The sequence below is a fragment of the Notothenia coriiceps genome, unplaced genomic scaffold (assembly GCF_000735185.1).
Source record: "Notothenia coriiceps isolate Sejong01 unplaced genomic scaffold, NC01 NC01_scaffold00033697, whole genome shotgun sequence".
NCBI classification, from domain to species: domain Eukaryota; kingdom Metazoa; phylum Chordata; class Actinopteri; order Perciformes; family Nototheniidae; genus Notothenia; species Notothenia coriiceps.
In genome coordinates, this window is record NW_011366398.1 from 665982 (window position 1) to 684826 (window position 18845).

The 18845-nt window shown below is 42.0% G+C and overlaps 2 protein-coding genes across 5 annotated transcripts in view; one reads left to right on the forward strand and one right to left on the reverse strand.

Moving 5' to 3' along the window:
• hectd4 (HECT domain E3 ubiquitin protein ligase 4) overlaps window positions 1–12055 on the reverse strand; it is a 28928-nt gene extending 16873 nt beyond the window's left edge. For 2 of the 4 annotated variants that reach the window (XM_010790083.1, XM_010790081.1), the window contains exons 1-24: window positions 11967–12055; window positions 11752–11879; window positions 10922–11030; window positions 10063–10201; window positions 9552–9722; window positions 9262–9454; window positions 9000–9161; window positions 8481–8594; window positions 8247–8387; window positions 7927–8162; window positions 7673–7815; window positions 5439–5509; window positions 5241–5346; window positions 5007–5127; window positions 4772–4894; window positions 4297–4421; window positions 3716–3869; window positions 3516–3619; window positions 3139–3337; window positions 2528–2647; window positions 2329–2433; window positions 2049–2212; window positions 1637–1882; window positions 955–1147 (exon numbers count right to left, since the gene is read on the reverse strand). In XM_010790083.1, the coding sequence (XP_010788385.1) occupies window positions 955–1147; window positions 1637–1882; window positions 2049–2212; window positions 2329–2433; window positions 2528–2647; window positions 3139–3337; window positions 3516–3619; window positions 3716–3869; window positions 4297–4421; window positions 4772–4894; window positions 5007–5127; window positions 5241–5346; window positions 5439–5509; window positions 7673–7815; window positions 7927–8162; window positions 8247–8387; window positions 8481–8594; window positions 9000–9161; window positions 9262–9454; window positions 9552–9722; window positions 10063–10201; window positions 10922–11030; window positions 11752–11797 (3285 nt within the window). In that variant the 5' untranslated portion in view covers window positions 11798–11879; window positions 11967–12055. Of the gene's footprint in view, window positions 1–954; window positions 1148–1636; window positions 1883–2048; window positions 2213–2328; window positions 2434–2527; window positions 2648–3138; window positions 3338–3515; window positions 3620–3715; window positions 3870–4296; window positions 4422–4765; window positions 4895–5006; window positions 5128–5240; window positions 5347–5438; window positions 5510–7672; window positions 7816–7926; window positions 8163–8246; window positions 8388–8480; window positions 8595–8999; window positions 9162–9261; window positions 9455–9551; window positions 9723–10062; window positions 10202–10921; window positions 11031–11751; window positions 11880–11966 lie in introns of all 4 variants that reach the window. The other 2 variants (XM_010790082.1, XM_010790080.1) reach the window with 1 other exon arrangement.
• A 2404-nt stretch (window positions 12056–14459) lies between these two features.
• LOC104961745 (probable E3 ubiquitin-protein ligase HECTD4) lies at window positions 14460–17803 on the forward strand. Its single transcript, XM_010790084.1, has 4 exons — window positions 14460–14677; window positions 14790–14985; window positions 15115–15337; window positions 15816–17803. Exons 1-4 carry the CDS (start codon window positions 14475–14477, stop codon window positions 15950–15952), a joined length of 759 nt encoding a protein of 252 aa, XP_010788386.1. The 5' UTR covers window positions 14460–14474; the 3' UTR covers window positions 15953–17803.
• The last annotated feature ends 1042 nt before the right edge of the window (window positions 17804–18845 follow it).

Consider the following 18845-nt stretch of genomic DNA (forward strand, 5'->3'; position numbering starts at 1 on the left):
AAAAATAGCTTTCCAATAACAGCATGCAAATTACATTTCCCATTTAATACTGTTCCCTGTAGCAAACAGGAAGTACTTATTTTAAACTTTTCAAAGCAGCCTAATTAAAGACAAACATGCATAGTGTGCACGGTATGTCTTCCATTAATAGCAAGCAACCTACCGTCATTTTCGGACTATAGGGCGCACCTGAATATAAGCCGCAGCAGCTAAATTGAATGATGTGTACATATATAAGCCGCACTGGACTATAAGCCGCAGGTGTTTTAATGTTTAATTACCATATGTAAGGGTTCGTGCACAGAGGGGATTGTCGGGAAAGAGATGGCTGTTTGAGGAAGCTCCCATTTATTAACATTTCAACAAACAAGTTGCATATTTGCATAACGTATTCAAGTGTTACCATTTAGTGCAATAGTAGCTACAGAACATGTGCTGTGCTGTGTAAACTGTACTGTATCACATAGCGTTTCAGACACACAAACTTTTCAACTTTCAAACTTAAACGGTGCGCTCCCAGCGCACGTACCGGCAGTGATCTACAGCAGCGGTTTTCAACCAGTGGTACGGGGACAAACTGTCTCGCTCTCGTAATGTCTGTCTGTCTTGCTCTCGTTCTGTCTCTCGTACCACTCTCGGTTCCACTTTTACTTTTGCGCGCTACCTGTCTCACTCTTTTCCGGCCTCCAGCTTTTCCTGCTTGAGCCCGCCGCTTAAAGGTGGGGGGCGCGGACCGGCCATAGAGCCCATAGAGTTAAAGGTGGTGGACTGTAACCTGTAAAATCCATAGATTTAGGAGGTCCCCTAGTGGCCGTTAGCTGTAAAAATCCATAGATTAGCCGCACCGTTATATAAGCCGCAGCGTCGAAAAATGGGAAAAAAGGCGCGGCTTATAGTCCGAAAATTACGGTAATTCAAAGCATTTCGTTTATAAACTGTGTAACTGTGGCTCACCTGCAGCTGACGCTCCATGGCATTGATCTTCTTGAAGGTCTCAGCCATAATCTTACAGACCAGGTCATACTCCTCTGCGTGATCCTCGCGGTGCTGGTAGTTGACGAGTGACTGAAGGGCATCCACCAGGCTCAGGTGTTTAATGACACAGGATACTATAACCTCCTCCATCACATCGGGCCTGATCACCTCTCTTAGAAACAAATGGTTTAGAACAAAACAGTTATGCTTTTGAAACCAAACAGTTTTATGAGAATCACTTTATCAGTATATTCTTTTAAAGAAGTTTCACTTTATCCAATAAACAGACAAAAGCTGCTATGACTTAGTAAAGCCGCAATACTAAAGGAAACATTTATCAAAACTAAATCATACATTTAGTGCGTCAACAAAATAATGCAAGACCCAAAAAAGTCTAAATATTCTACTTTAAAAGGCACAATGTCTTAAAGACTAATCAAAATCACAAGGACAAGGCTATTCTTATAGTCTTTGAACCAGTTTGAAAATATATTTATCTTCATAATAAACTCAGTTACAAAACTGTGGGCTTAGTTTAAGTGTTTATGTTGCTTCACCTCTCTTTAGCCTTTTGTAGTCTGTAAAACCGTCCATGTTGTTTCCCTGTCTACAGTGATGTCACATGCATACCCTCTTTACTGTGACAGCATGACCCTCTTACTTGATGCTAGGACGGAATTGAGGTCGGGCTCTTCCAGACACCTCTCGTAGCCTACCCATGATGCCTGGAGGGAGGCGGATACGAGGCAGGTCAAAGTATGCCCCCGGCATGAGGCCTGGGGGTGGGATGAGCACATCGGAGGGGTAGGTGAACTCCCGGTCCTCCTCAATGGTCAGGGGCAGAGGTGAGGGGCTGGGCGTGAGGGCAGGAGAGATCGCACCATTTGCTTCCACCTGCCACTGACACCTAGAGAAAACACACAGCCTGTCATCAGTCTGCAAACAGTTGTGCTGTGTTCAACTATGTGTCACTGGAGAGCGTGCACCAATTCTTACATTGTACTATATTTATCACACAGGAAATCAATATCACAGGGAGACATTTATCTGGTATTTTCGTCTAGCTGTGTCACCTTTGCAGCAGCTTTGAGCAGAGTAAATCGTGACAGGCTTCTTCCTCTCTTGTCACCTCTGGCCCGTTATACAGAATGCGGAGCATTGAGCAAGCCAGCACTGACAGCCCCAGGGCAAGGTCTGCCAGGAAAGGGAGGCCTCCAGAGACATCCTCGGATGACTCCTAAAGGAAAAGAAAAAGGCATCTTCAGAATTAGCTGTTGTTCTTCATGTTCCACACTGCAGTAGTATTTTGCATTAAATGCCAAATATGGGTATTTAAGTACTTCTACGTTTTACCTGAGCTCTGACGGTGCAGGAGAACCCCCACATGGCTTTATCGGGGGTGTTGTGTTCACGTCCGCTTCTCATCTCAAAGGAAAACGTCACAGTGTCTCCTTCAACCTAAAGCACAACATAGTAAAAAAACGCAGCTCTACAAGATTGTATGTGCACTTTGTGTTCACTGTGTATGTTTGTGCAGATCAGCTGCTCTTACCTTGACCAGGTCTTTAGGCCATCCTGTCCCCAAGACACTGCGACTGCCATATCCCAGAGTGTTCCCTCCATACTCTGTTACTTTGCGACTGTTCGTGTTAGGGCCAGCGTAGATAACCAACTAAAATATCAGAGAAAATGTTTCCTGTAAAATCTACGCAACCAGTGATATTCTATACCAGAGAAACTACACACACTGTATGTAAGAGATACTGAGTATTAAAGGTTTGAGAAACGGCTCGAGAAACACTTTTTGTTATATTCCATGGAATGCTCTTAACATCCCGATAGCAATGAATATCTGAAGTGCTTTGACAAAAAATCCATAAAAAAAATGGTCATCTGTGGAAGCTGTGGCGCTGTAAAAAGCACGACCAATCATGGATGGACTACCTGCCTGTCAGCCTTCCATCTGTGCACAAACTTATCTCGTGCCCTCATTGGTCATGTGCGCGTTCGTGTGTGTTGGAGGAGGGGCTCTGTAAGGAAGTGGCAGATTTTCTCCGGTTGTGTATTTTCAAATTCTAGCGATCTCGAGCCGGTTTCTCAAACTTACATACCCTACCTTTAAGGCCATTGTTCATACAGTTAGTGTATTGCAGGAATCAGTACCTTGTCATAGTCATACTGTGATGAGCAGCGAGCATCAAAGCGAAGGTACAGGCAGCGGGCTCCTGGGATGTGGACCGTCTCTTTGAACTTGTAATTGTCCCTCACCGGGTGCACCGTCTCGACTGTCTTCCCAGCAGCCCATGGGGCAGGGATCTTCAGCCCAGTCAGGAAACCAGGCTCCTCACGTTCATCAAGAATTCTAAAATGAAGAATACATGTATTACAGGTTTAAGAAAACTGAGCATCGGACAGACAAAACAGCTGCCATTTCATGAAATGCCTTTGTATAAGATGTTTTGATGGAGCATGTATTTATCAGATGGCTTCATCACATGTTAGTCGTTACACTTCTTATTATAGTCCTTCAGAAAACATACTTGTCATCAGCAGCACAAGCCTTCGCCCCTGGCCCCAGAGAGCCGCTCAAAGGTGGAGGCTCTTCAGTGAAGAGCGGGGACTGAGTCTTTAGTAGCAGGGCAGTCTGAAAACAGAGTGGAAACAAATACTTTATTGATGATTGCTTTTCAAACGTTTTGTTCAATCGAGGAATTGTGTTTTGGACTGGCAAGAATCCAACCTGGCTGGTGTAGAGGACCAGCTGCACCAACTGAGGCATGAGGGCGTCAGCGAGGGTGAGGGTCTGCAGGTTGGGGTGCATCAGAGACGTGAGCAACACTGGCAGCAGGTGACCGAGCATGGTCGCCTTGGTTACCTGTTCCAGGCCTTTCAACCTGAACAAGCAGAAGAGAAAAGGCAAAAATGTAATGTTAATGTTATGGAGTCTTGGCGGAAAAACAAGGACATTTGAAGAGGTAAGACAAAGACACAATGATTCAAAAACTCTGCGTCCAAAAATGCACTCTTTTAATCTTTCTAAGGGAGGCTGCAGCATTACCAAGGATAAGCTAAATCTTGGTTCATGGTGAAACAGCGCATTACAGCGAACTAAGAGAACATCAAGTCTGGTTTTACATTTGTTACATTATGGTTTAATTGTAACACTTGACAACAGATTAGTTTAAAAGGTCTGCTCAGACAATATAATAAGATACGATATTATGAATACGTTTTATAAAAAAGGTATGCAGGAGCCACTGTGGCTGGTTTATTTTCCCCACCCTGAGAAGATGATTTAGGAAAAAAAAGTGAAAGGTTCACCTGGTTTCTCTGTCAACGATGTCGCTGTTGATGAGCGCTGTGGTCACCTGCTGCAGCGTCTCCAGCACTTCATCACATCCCACCAGGATCTTGGTTGCTAGGGAGAGGATGCTGCTTTGCAACTCCTGAGGACCACACAAACACAATATACCCAAACTTACGTAACTCAAGACTTTCGATTATCATCTCTTTCATGCAAAATGGAAGTTATACAAACAATATTTCTTTAAATGAAGCACAATCTGAGCTGTGAGATGTTTCACTTGCATCCTGTTATCAGTAACCATGATTCCTGATGAGAAAAGGAAACATGTCCTTCATTTATATAGTACTGTTAACTGATATTTGATAAAGGCGATCAAAAGATCATTGATCTCCCGTTGCTCCGTTGGTGGGTTGTTCTCTCATCGACACACACACAAACAGACTCCACATGCACAGAGGTAGGGGTATTAAAGGGGGTTATTACCTTTACCTGGATTGTTTCCCCTTGAAGGGAGCTGTCACTGTCATCGTTATCATCGGGACGGATAAGAATAGTGTTACTGAGGAGGTGGTTCTGAACAGCCATGAGGTAGCGCAGACTGGGTGAGACCACCTGCAGAGAGGGGGGCAAAAAACGTCTCTAGTGAATACGAGTGCCATGTCACAAAACAATTGATCCTAATCAACACAGATGGCATGTCTTTCTGCCGAGCTGATGGTCGTACTGGCACAGTGGAGAGCAGCTTCTGGAAGTCGTCTCGGGCCACAGTCTGACATTTGGTAATGACGAGGCAGGATTCCCGGACTACAGTCTTGAGGATACAGTGAAGCAGCTCATCACTCAATCTGTCAAAGAGAGAGATTATTATCACTTAGAGAAAGTGTATTTTATCAGAAGACACAACATTGTGCTGTGCTGGAAATGATATTGCACCCTACTGTACAGAACAGCGACTTACCTGTAGTGGTCATCCTCTTCACTACCAAATCTGTTTTTCTGCAGTTGGTCTGCCAGGTTGGTCAGGATGACATCACGAAGATGAGACAACCCGCTGTTCCTTTCACCTTAGTGTCACATAGATACAGAATATTAGATGTATTAGATTGCACCACAGCTAGCAAGTTATATTCAGATGTGTCTTTAGTGTCATAGTCACCTTCAGTTAAAACCAGTTTCAGCAGTTTGCTGAGTTCAGCCTCCCCCTGATACAGAGTATTCAGGCCTGAGCTAAAGGGACAGAGGGGAGATAAACAAAGAAGACACATTTAAATATCATTATGATAACTGATTATACAGTGCAGCATTAATGTTCAAATATGCTTATAATAAGGCCTGTAGTCTCCTACTGATAGACAACCCCATACGTGAGGAGGCTGATTTCAGCCAGGTCACTGTACTTCAGGCTGGTGTCAGACAAGGTAACTGGATTATGAATGGTTTTGTTTTGGCCATACTCATTTCCAAACAAAAGCAATTAGAACCAGTAATATCCGCCATGTCACATTCAATAATCAGCCTGTAGGAAAAGTATTACTTAGGCACTATTATTGATCAGACCCTAATTTTAATAAGATCTGAAACAGCATTTCTAAGGGAGCCACTTAGTGATTGTTTTTAAATCAGGAAGCTGTGGAGATTTTGCTTTTGCCAACACGTACTTGAAATGGAACAGAAGCCTGGTTGAAAGCATTTACCATAACATTCATATCATATAAAATAACAGCAGGGTACAGCAACTTGAGTGCAAAACAACAAGCTGTCCAAGATCGTTAAATGGTCAGCCAGAACATATTAAATAATTCTTTAATTGCATTAGTCTCAGAATGAATTAGTCAGAGAAAACTTGCTATTTTATAAGCTGCAATCCTCTGTAATTAATGATATAACTTATTGGATGCTCACTGTCAATTTGCACTATTACAAATAATAAACTTATTTTGTATTTCTATGTTTTAAATCGTGTGTTTTTTATCTCCTATCTACGATTTTGCACTGAGATAGATAATAAAATAAATCTAATCTAATCTTTTAAACAAAATGTTAACAATGACTTCTGTCACATATACTGTACTTATTAATAGTGTCCAGGGGCCTCATTTATAAAGCCTTGCGTAGGATTGGCGTGGGAAGGTTGCTTACGTAGGACAAAGCAAATAAATACGCACCGACCCTTCCCGATTCATAAAAGACTGCGTACCGGCACAGGACTTGCGTACGGCACATCCTACGCTGGTTTCCCTTTATAAATCACAATCAACTCGAAATGCGGTGCAGCTTTTGCGTGCTTCACGTAACGCCCATATTTGCCTATAAATAGTCAAAGAAACGCCCATTCATTCATTTTGACTGACTGCATGAAGAAGATCGCAGGAAATGACGACAGAACAGCTAATCTCACACCGTGTCAGATTTAGGTTATTTTGGGGAGGTCGAGATAAATCATATTGTTTGGTGGATGCAGTTTGAACCAGAAGAGCAGCATGGAGGTCGGATCGTCACCAAAATAAATAAATAAGTGGTTAGAAAAAGGTTAATGACAAAAAAAATACACATAGCCTAACCTTCCTCAGGCAGTGTGTTTGCACCAGGGACAGGTACAAACACCTGACCTTGATGAGAAACTGTAAGAAATGATCAGGGAATTTGTTTGTCTTTGGTGGTTTGTGTTCCAGCTTTCGATCAGCAACTATATCCATAATCCACCAGTTAAAGGAAATACAACTAATGTGTTGTGTTATATTAGCTGTACAATTGACCACATATGGTGTTCTTAGTTTCCATACCTCCTGTGTTTTACGAGCGACTTATCAAGAAGGCTATTGGCGAACGGCATAAAACATGATTAAACATGATAGTATATAAAAGCATGCTCGTATCTATACAACCTGTAGAAAAGCAAAAGGGCGTCAGTTTGAAGTAATTCTGTCCTTCTGCTTACCGCATCATTTATGAGAATACATTTCTTAACAAGAGAACATAATCGAGGGGTGATCAATAACATTTCCGTATTTATTTATTTCTCCAAGTTATGTTTTTGTGAGCACTGAGGAGTCTCAAGCAGGCGTTTCATTTTAAGATTGGCTTTAATCCATTTGTGAAAATGAATTCTTCATATATGATAAATGAGGTAACATTTTATTTATGGTGTTATTTCCACATATTTCTCTCCATTCTTCTTTCTGCCAAAGGTGTCGCAGTTTCTCGTCCCTCCCTTTTTGTGCTTAGTGCGTACGCATGAGTCAGAGTTAGCGTGGAGGACCGCACATTTCCCGTCAAGTTAGTTTTTTATAAATCGCAAACAGTGCGTAGAAACTGGCGTACGCCATCTTTTGTGCGTACGCACCGTTTATAAATGAGGCCCCTGGACTTAATGTTGAATTTCAGACTTACCTGATGGCGAGGCACACCTCTCGTTGAATCTCTGCTCCGATCTGATCCAATGGAGCCATCAGTAGCTGCCACAGGAGAAGGCCTGAGCGACGCACACTCTCCCTATTCTGCTCTGACTGAGGATTGAAAAACCTAAACACCACCTGCACAGGCCAGAGAGAAAAACACTACTCAAAACCACAGGAATTTCTGAATCTGAGGAAATAGCTGAGTCACTTTCTGCAAAACTGTCCCCAGCTGCACCTCGAACTGACCTGGAACACCACCAAGATGCAGCGGATGATACAGGTGTCTCCGTTGACCATGGCTTTCTCCATAATGTCACAGATGCTGCTGAAGTGACGGGCCTCGATGGGGTGTTGTTTGCCCAGCAGGGCCCCCAGGGGCAGGCTGTTGCTGCTGGCTGCCAGCAGGTTGAGCTGATGTATACACATTGCGCCCACATGATGAAGCAGCTGGTTGATCACCTCGCCGGTGGCCACTGTCTCGTCTGTAAATGAATACATATCTTAGAAGTCTAGAAAGTCTGATAATACAAAGAGCATCTTTGGGTTTCAGGGATATATGTTTCTACCTTTGGGTTCTTTGATGACGTGGCTGACACCGAGCCTGTGACACACATGATGGAAGGCTTGGTTCCCCGGATTGCACCACTGATCTATGTAATCACTTGAGCACGTCCAGATCAGGTTGTTCAGTGCATCGTAACATGCTCCTATGAAGCCAAAGAAGAGTTATATGTCACTTAATTTGGCACCTCTGCTATTTCAACATATTAGAGTCTTAAGGTGACAAAAGTGTTGCTCACCTAGCCCCGCCACCTGTGCTCCCCTGCCGAGAGAGCTGCCAGGAGCATCGATGAGGTCTGCGCGGCTGCTAAACTGTCCGTCAGCCAGGTTAAAAACCAGACTGGAGGCTAATACTGTGCAAAGAAAAGTTACGTTTAGTGAATTAACTCGTTTTTTACAATTCTTCAGCCTTTAGTTAAAAGCATTGGGTTTCTACAACATTTCTTTTGAACTTTTCATCGATTATAAAATGATGCATTTCTTCAACAAGGCTTATTAATGTTTATTTATAACATTGTGTGTGATCAAATGTAATGTAACAAAACTATAATCAATCTTAACCTAAGACTTTAGCTGTAATCAGAACATGTTTTGTCATCCAGCTGCGTAACATGATCCTTTCTTTGTAATGTATTTTCATATAATAATGTCATGTATTTTCAGCATCAAAACTAAAACACTGCATAAATGTCAGAATTTATGACAAAAAACTAAACTCAATGAGGATTTACAAATGACTGTGCTGTGCATGCTCTTACTTTTCAGAGAGGACAGGCTGCTGGTTCCTCCAAATAGGGAGCGAGTGGCTGAGCTCCCAGATACACCCGGGGGTGAGACCAGCATCACTAGGTAGGTTCCACACACATACATAGGGGTCTTTCTCAGGGTCTTGAGAGGGAGCCCACAGCTGGTGTTGACAGCTATAAAAGAGGTAATCAGAAATTGTTACCGGAAAGTATTCAGTAAACATAATATCCAACATGGATTGATGTTGATTTTGAAGTTCTGCTGTTGAGTTACCTGACTGCTCCTCTTTGACCGTGTTGGTGATTGCAGAGCCTGTGAGAGCAGCCAATGTGGCAGAATGGGAGGCCCGGAAGCGAGACATTCGACTCAGGAGAAGCTCATTCAAGCACTTTGAAGACTCGCCTTCCTTGCGAGTTAAAATAACTCTCTCCTGCAAGATGTCTGCAACACACAACCCTATCTGTGTCTGCACCAAGGGCAGGAAGGGAGAGAAAACATCAAACAGGGAACACAGACATACACGCAATGGAAGTACCGTGCATGGCAGGGCAAACAGTACTCACAGACAGGAGAAAGACATCCATGAAGACAGAGTGGCCTTTCTGTGTCTTCTCATTAAGACTGGCTGGGGACCAGACCCAGTACAGGTAGGTTCCATCTGAGCAGAGGTGCAGCGTGGTCATGCTGCTGCCAACAGGGAAGTGGTGGGCTGGCATGGGCACAATCTGGCACACCTGAAAATAGCACAGGGAATGTACGGCTTGGTTACACCTACGTTTGTCATATCAACTCAGAGCTGGCATGGACACGGCTTATAAAATACCCTGTTTCTGCACCCAATTAACAATTGTTCATCGTCACCTCTTGTATTTGCATTTTGGCTGCCCCATTGTGAGCCTTTATCCTTTGTTTCCATAATCAAATTATTTACATTTTTATAAATTGCATTAAAATGATTAATAAGTATTTGTCTCACTCGTGTTGATACAAAATAATTGCTTCAAGACGTACAATTACAGGTCTAGTGAATGATATAACTTCAAAATTAAAATAGTGGACTATAGTATATAGTACCTGGAGGGTGAAGGGGTCAATGACCTGGCACAGCTGATGAGGCTTTGCATCGAAGGACGACGGGCGGTGGAGGAGGCGACCACTGCTGAACACCAGCCAGCCAGGCTCAAGCTCTTCATTTCGACAGTACACAAAACCCCTGTCCAAACACAAACGCAGTGCACCTGTTAACTTGCTCTGTATTGTGTGATTATTGAATATTTCAAGGTGGACCTTTTGGTCGCAAACCCAGTTTAGGGGTCACTCTTTGGATTGAAAGAAACATGAGGTGAGTAGCAACAACAACAAAAATCACATGCTTACATAACCTACAAAATGCACCTGTTCCCACAGAATTAAGCATCGTGAGTAGCCTTTTCAGTGCTGACAATGTCAAAAGTTCACAGTTGTTTCCCTTGCTATAAATTGTAAAAAATGCTCTAGTTAATTATATTGTTTCCACTGAGTTACATTTCCTTACAGAAATGTTTGTTTAATACTTCAAGTGTACAGTTACCCAACTCCTAAACCCGGCACGTGTATCTTTTCTGCAAGTAACTCTGGGATCCCTGAACTCAAAACTAACTAGAAGGGAGTTGTCCTTTGCTTTAATAACAGTATGTGCTACCACAGCATGGAATTAGGATGCAGAGAACAAAATGTCCTTTTGTTCCTTTAAATATCAACCAAATCAATCCAAGACAGTTCGGCAGGATGTGACTGTGTACTGCAGATAAAAAAAACATCCAGGAAATAACCCTGTGCCATGGGATGGGTAAGTGATAAAGGGTACTTTTAGGGTTTCACCCTCTTCTTCCGTCTTTCTCTCTTTCTCATGCTGCTGAAAGAGAAAGTGAGTTGAGGAGGGGAGTCACATTACCTCAGTGTCCCATGTAAACCAGAGCCAAGCTTGCTGAGTCCTCTCCCAGAGGAGTTGGTGGTGTACAGATAGAGCCCGTCGGTGGCTAGACAGCGCCCCAGGTCAGTGTCTGCAGGACAAAGGGACACAAAATATAAGAGAACATACAGACAGATGACAGATAATCATGATGAAAAAGAGGAGGGGGTATCAACTTGGGAGTGGAAGAAGTGGAAAGTGGGAGCAGAGGATAAGGGTGCTAAACAAGGAAGTGATGGCATCTGTTATTTTTCATTTTTGATTCATTCAGGTATCCAGGACAATTGATCTCGAGTTTGGTTACATTAAAATGTAAATATGCAAAAAACAACCTCAATGGATATATGCCCTCATCAGCTTCTGACACTACAAGGTCAGCTGATGGATTGTTTTACCCTGAACTTTACTCTCCTCTCCACTCCACTGCTTTACCCCCTCACAGTCACATCTTTATTTGTCTTTAAGATTATTTTGGGGCTTTTTAAAAATTATATTTATTATGTTCTTATATTATGGTACAGCTGAAATAAAGCAGGAAACGGAGAGAGAGAGAGAGAGGAGACGACATGCAGTAATGAGCCTCTGTCGGATGCAATCAAATATGGCAAAATAAGCCTTAACACACTCTCCTCACTCCTACACTTGCATTACAGACAAAAGCATTACAAATATTCTAAAGATTTTTTAGAGGGGAAGGGAGGTTATGAAGGCAACGAGACATACAATGTGTAATTAATCACAACCGCATATTGCATCTATTATAGCCTGTTATTTATGGTTATAGTTTAACAAATGACAGGAAGGGTTTCTACCTTTACTCTCTACTCCTCCAGCAGAATTATCAGGTGTGGGCAGCATGTCCTCAAAACCCCAGGACACGCTGTGTTTGCCCCCCAGGAGGCAGGACGGAGAGCCGGGACCTCCCTCCAGGAGCAAAAGTCTGAAGCAGGAGAGATTACAATGTGGTTACACAATGGAAAAAGGATCTAATAATTATTTTTTTAAAGAACCAAAAATATGCTCTCACCTGTACAGGACATCTGACACAGGGAGCTGGCCCAGATCTGTTTGTTTCTGCAGGAGGTGAACTGTGTGGATGAAGGTCTTCAGAGATCCCCTGGAGAAGAATTTGGCAAATTAATCACACAATGAAACACAAGTGAAAGCTCATTGTTAAGAATTTCTGGAACTGCAAGTGGAATAATACAAGGCTTGCATAATGGAAAAGATCTGATGTAATGTGCTGGAAATTTAAATGCTGTTTTTTTTAATTGTTATAAAATATATTTTCTAAAAGAAATGCAGCAGAGAGACTATTATTATTACACTGCGACTCTCAGCAGGACGTAATGAGCAACCTACTTTGACGTGTGCAGTGTTCACTTGCTGCTTTTCCTCTGAACTATTAACTGAACACATTCAAATGATACTACAGATTATTCAATTATTAATTAAATATTTTGTTTTGTTATTGCATTCATTTGTATAGTACTGTATCATCTTTTGTTTCATTTGTATTTTCTTTGGTTTTACACGCTCGAAAAAAATAAATAAACTAAACAAAAGTATTTCTATATTCAGAGAGAAAATATATGCAGGAAGAGGTCTACTGAAGTGCTATTCTGGCATTCTCTTTAGCAAAAGAACCGAGCATTGTAACTGCGCTTCGAAAAACTGGGCATAAAAAGGAGGGCCAGATAACAACAAGGTGATATTGATTATAAAGGCCCTGACACACCAGGGCGAAATCGGCCGTTTTCGTTAGTCGGACGACGAAGCGTGCCCTGTCGCCCAAACTCAATTTGGTGTGTCCCGCACCGTCGGCCGTGACAAGGTTTATAGTGTGTATTGTAACTGTCAAGAACATCCTATGCAATGTGTGGCAGCAAGGAAGCTAAAAAGGAATTGAGATATATATATAATGCAAACATGTCACAGTGTTCATGTAGAGCCATGTGCTTTGCCATGTTTGAATCACTGTCTACTCTATATGTTCCACAGATGACAGACATTAATGAGTCATATGTCTGGGTCGCCTTCCCCGCCTCACTATGTAAACATCTTGTCAACAGCTGATGTCAAAACACATGGCGGCGCAGTCTTTTAACCCTCTCACATTGTGAATTTACTAACCGACCCCATGAGAGGGAGCAACGCTGATAGCTCTTTAATTAGCTCCCACTGTCGGTGAAAGGCACCAGGGCTGGATGGTTCCCCGTAACAAAGGGCTCTCAGCCTCGACACAGGCTGGACAAAGAGGGGAGAGGGCTCTGGTTTTGACAAGTCAAGATCAGATGTCACCAGCAGAAGCCAGAGTTCAGGCACTGATGCCAAAAAAACAACCACACTGCTCCGTCACCTATAATCACCTTCTGTGGGCTCGGTCAGTGTTTTTCAAAGTGGGGGCCCTGACCCCCCGGGGGGCCGCAAGGGGGCACCAGGGGGGTCACGCAAAGTTTGAGGGAAACGGGATTCTTTTTTTTTTTAAGTTTAATTATTTATATTTATTNTGTTGTCCTTTGCCTGTTCATGTAATGTTCATGTTCAATTTTCTTGTCCAATATGTTGTCTTCTGCCTGTTCACCCCCTTTCTGTACTTTTAATTGTTTTTGTAAGCGACTTTGGGTTATTGAAAAGCGCTATATAAATAAAAGTTATTATTATTATTATTATTAAACTAGAAGCCCTGCTGCTAAATACATCGGAAAAGGTGAGAAATCTTGGCGTAGTTCTGGACCCCGACCTCAATTTCAAATCCCATATCAACAACACAATTACTAAATCATTATACGATCACCTGAAAAACATAGCCAGACTTAGAACATTCATGTCTCAACAAGACCTTGAAAAACTAGTTCACGCCTTTGTTTTTAGCAGGCTTGATGACTGTAATGTATTTACAGGTCTCTTTAAGAAATCGGTTAGAAAACTACAACTAATCCAGAACGCCGCTGCCAGAGTCCTGACCAAAACAAAAAGAGTAGAACACATCATCCCAGTACTCAGGTCACTGCACTGGCTACCAGTAGCTTACAGAATCGATTTTAAAATTATATAGTTAACTTATAAAGCATTAAATGGTTTGGGACCCCAATATATGTCTGACATGTTGCCCTGTTACGAGCCCCCCAGAGCTCATCTGGGGTGGGATTACTCATTGTTCCCCGGCTCAGAACCAAACACGCCGAAGCTGATTTTAGTTTTTATGCTCTCCACAAATGGAATAAACTTCCAGAAAACCTGAGGTCTTCACCAACGCTGAGTTATTTTAAGTCGAGGCTAAAAACACTACTTTTTACAGCTGCTTACCCAGAAGCCTTTTAACTTGTTTTAGCACTTACCGTATTTACAATGTCGTTTTTAAACTACTTTATATCTCATTAAAGCATTTTTTTTATGAAACTGTTATTCCATTATGTTTATTTATTGTGTTCCTCTCTGTTCTACTACCATGTGTTAATGATCATGTAAAGCACTTTGAATTGCCTCTGCGTCTGAAATGTGTTATATAAATAAACTTACCAACGTAGTTCTAATGACGTTAATGAGACGTGTGTTCTCCACCCTTCAGGCGAGTGATGAGGCGGAGCTGGAGGCCCTGTGTGCTGAGATCTCCTCCCAGCACCACTCGGGAGAAAGCCCCGACTCCCCCAGCCGGCCCTGCTGCACCTTCACATACATCACTATGACGGGCGAGGAGGTGGAGCTTTGTCAGGGAGGTCGCAGCCTCATCGTCAGGTACAGGAATCACATCGTTGTCTTATTCCATCCTCATTATCAACTGTTTCGAACCGTCTCTACAATACTCTCATTCTCAATCTTCAAATGTTGTGTGTTTGTGTTTTTAAAGCTGGGACAATAAGGACATGTATGCGCGGGCAGTGCGGAGCCTCCGTCTGCGGGAGCTGCAGAACGTGGAGTGTATGACGGCGGTGCGTTCAGGGCTCGGCGCCATCATTCCTCTGCAGCTACTCACCATGCTCATCCCTTTAGAGATGGAGCTACGCACCTGCGGCCTGCCTTACATCAACCTGGAGTTCCTTAAGGTGATGCAGACACTTGTGACAGTAAATGTTGAAGTCTGTTTATATCACCAATAAACATGTCAGCGGTTTACATGAGAAACACCTCATTTCCTTACAGTTAAGTATTGATGAAATGTAATCCCTCTGCAGGCTCACACCATGTATCAGGTGGGTCTGATGGAGACCGACCAGCACATCGAGTTCTTCTGGAGCGCGCTGGAGATGTTCACTCAAGAGGAGCTCTGCAAGTTCATTAAGTTTGCCTGCAATCAGGAGAGAATACCGTTCACCTGCCCCTGCAAGGACGGGGGGCCCGACACCGCCCACGTCCCCCCGTACCCAATGAAGATCGCCCCTCCTGATGGTGCTGCAGGTAATGGCTAACAAGGTTTCAACAGAGCCGCGATTAAACTGTGCTGTCCATCTCTCTATCTTCTTAGTGCTGTTAGTGCAGAAAGTACTGATAGCTATAATCAAAGCTCGTCTTGTCTTAAAACTTTAGACAGACCTTGGACATGTTTGTGATAGCTTGCTTGTGTCTGTAAATGAATAGATTTGCACAATTGACGTATGCAGCTGTTACATGAAGGAAGATTAATAGTTTCTGATGTGTGACTTTCACATCTTTCCAAGAAGAGTAGTTTTTCCTTGTAGTTTCCAGACTCACTATTTTTAATCACTTTCTACTTCAGTTATCTACAGATAAGATAATGCTTACTTTTCTCAGCTAAACAGGCTTATTATCACTTGTTCCTGCAGTTTCACGTAGACCTCCAGTGGTAATACCTGGATTCATTGTGCAACAGAAGCGATTTTGTTGTGATGCACCTTGCTGTTTTTCTCCTCTCCAGGTCAGCCTGACTCTCGCTACATCCGCGTGGAGACCTGTATGTTCATGGTGAAGCTGCCCCAGTACAGCTCTTTGGATGTGATGCTGGAGAAACTGCGATACGCCATCCACTACCGCGAGGACCCTCTCAGCGGCTAAGAAGACTTGACAGCCCTACGTCCACAAGCGTCCCCTTCCTCTGAGACACACCACTTTAATTTCATTTTGAGTTGCTGTTAATGCTTTGCATGTTAATCCCTGCTTTCTTTGTTTTTACACAAATGCTACATTTTTTTTTAAATTTAGTTTGAAGCATATTTTTGTGAAGAATTCAGGGAAGCTAATCTGACACTGTTAACACGTGTCTGCGTTGCACTGAGTTCGATGATGGCATTGAAGTAAAACAACTGTGACATAGTTTTGGTTTTGACTTTTCCCTTCCCCTAATTTAAAAAGAGGGTTTAACAACATTCAGTCAAGTTCTGTGAATTGAACAACTTAACAGGATGTCATCAGATCTGCGGTGACATTATAGTATTGTAAACGTTGCACTGCTGTGAAGGCAACAGACAAACTTACTCTCCTAAAGCCTAACCTAGCTGCCTCTCTCTGTCTCCCCTCTGTGGGGGTGATGTTCTGAAACATGCCTTTGCTGTAGGAGCCTCTGCAGAGGGTGATGTTGGAGAGAAAACCACTGATTTCCACTGAATTGAGTTTTGAGGTACGACTACTAGCAACATTACGGGGATGTGTGTTGCTGCCTATTTTTTCCGCTATGAGCAGGCAGAAGATGGGAACAAGTGGTGTACAGGATATGATGTAGTTTACTGCCTGTTTTAAAAAAAAATATGAACTTCTAATGGACAAAGTAACTTATGCCTATATAAACTGAATACATTTTATCCAAGTCTCTGAAGAGAGGGTATTTAAGTCGTGTAAAAAGTCATAATAATCTATTAGTTTATGAAATTGCTCTTTGATTTCTCTGAGTAGCTCTGGCGGCATGTTAGGGCAGTGGAGAGGAGAGGCCTGTTGGATCGGATACGCATTTCAGGTTTGTGGAACCTGTGTTGCCTTGTGAAAATTGGAAGGAGAAGAAATTCTCAAAAGCCACTCTCCTACTTTGTTTGTGTGCTACTGCTACTGAATGTGCAACAACCCCCCCTCGCTCCCCAAAACACACTGGGGGAGGGGTGGCGGATTATCTGGAGTTCTGCCTTTTTATAGTTTTCTTTATTAAAAGAAGAACAGGATTCTGCTGTTTATTGTTTATTTTTCTTTCTTTCTTTTACCCATAACCAAATGTTTAGCTGTGTAAAAATAAAATCAAAGAAAAAAATGTAAATAGACTGAAGTTATGTTTGATGGCAGTTTTTATTAATTGCTAACTCACTTCACCTTATAATTTTATTTTTTTCGTTTGCACTACTCTTCCAAGAAAATATTCTAAAATGAGCAAACTGGGCGATGTCTGTTGGATATCCCGTTTGTTGTGTGGTTATTTTTTATGAATTTTGGAAATACCAGTAATCTTATCACCTTTTGTCTTGTACTCAGATGGATTCAATTTCTTCTACTCATGGTGAAACATGTTTTCTTGTGTGAGTAAGATCGCCATTTTACTTAGAACTGAAATACAGCCCAGAATTGACACATAACGGATATTGGATTGTTGAATTGCTTGCGAGTTTTGATTTTGGTTCAGTTCTTTGAAGGGTGACACACCGCTGCTAACGGGGACGCTCTCTCCTCTACTTGCTCCTCTTCTGGGGGAGTAGATAAGGTTATAAAAGGACATATCCATACAAGAGGTGTTGCGATAAAAATGTGTGCTGTACATTTACTTGATATTTATTACAATTATTTATGGTTGCATTAACTTAACTTTTACTGTCTTACCTCTGCACATCAGAAACGTAACATATCTAAAATGGATTATACAGATGTAAAGAATCGGATGGCATTTGAGATTTCTGTGTCACAATAAAGAAATGTCTTCATGTAAAAAAACTGTGTCCTGCTTTATGTATTTTATATATTGCCCTTCTACATTTCTGTGCTTATTTTAGTTATTTTTTCTTTAAGACATTGCTGGGATAAACATTCAGTCTGGTTGGGGAAAACAGGTTTCATAAACGTTTTTTCTTTTTTTACTATCATTTGCATAACATCTGAACAGTGTGGACATGCTTGTTACATGGGTGCAAAGACAATGAGTGTTGGTCATGGTGATTGACGCCTGTGAAAACATGTTTTGCCTGCTTTAGGGCATGCCCTTTATGTAAGGACCCTGCGACTCTGGTTTCGTCACAACTGCTTGTAAACCAGACACCTTCAGATCTGGGCCAGGCCAGTTCCAGCTGGATCGCCAGTCATGCTTTTCACTGACTCACTGTCCCTCCTGCTCATTATATGCTCTATTCAAAAGGAACTATCCGTAACTATAGGAGCAAGGTTTCATCAGTAAACATCTCAAATAATTGGTCAGATATTTGTTACACTGTATTCAGTTAATAAGATATATTTCCAATTGCTCCAGAAGCTAAGCTACACTGTGGACAGCGTGTTCACACAAAAACATAAATCTATATATAAGTAAACCTTTTGTATTTTTGATTTTTTTTTAATTCATTGATTGTTCAAACAATGCACAGTACAACACAGAATAATGCACACACCCCAAGCTATACAGCACATTCAGCAAAAACAGATATAAATGTAATTAAACAAACAATGATACAAAATAAAATGAAATACGTCACATAATTAAAACTAGTATACGTATATAAATCCTATCAAATAAATGTACTATTGTTTCCAGTCTACTTTTATAAATCATTTCAAGTGCCTGTCAGTTTAGGCCAGACAGTTTAGGCCAGACAGTTATTATAAACTGTATCGAGTTGTAATATTTTAAACGTTTAATGCCAAGTCTAGGTTTCCCAGGAGGAATTCTAGGAATGTCCCTAGCATGTTGACTTGTTGGTTAAATAACCAACTGTCCCTCACACACACATAAGGGCCCTGCCACCTGCTTTTATGAGCCCCAGAC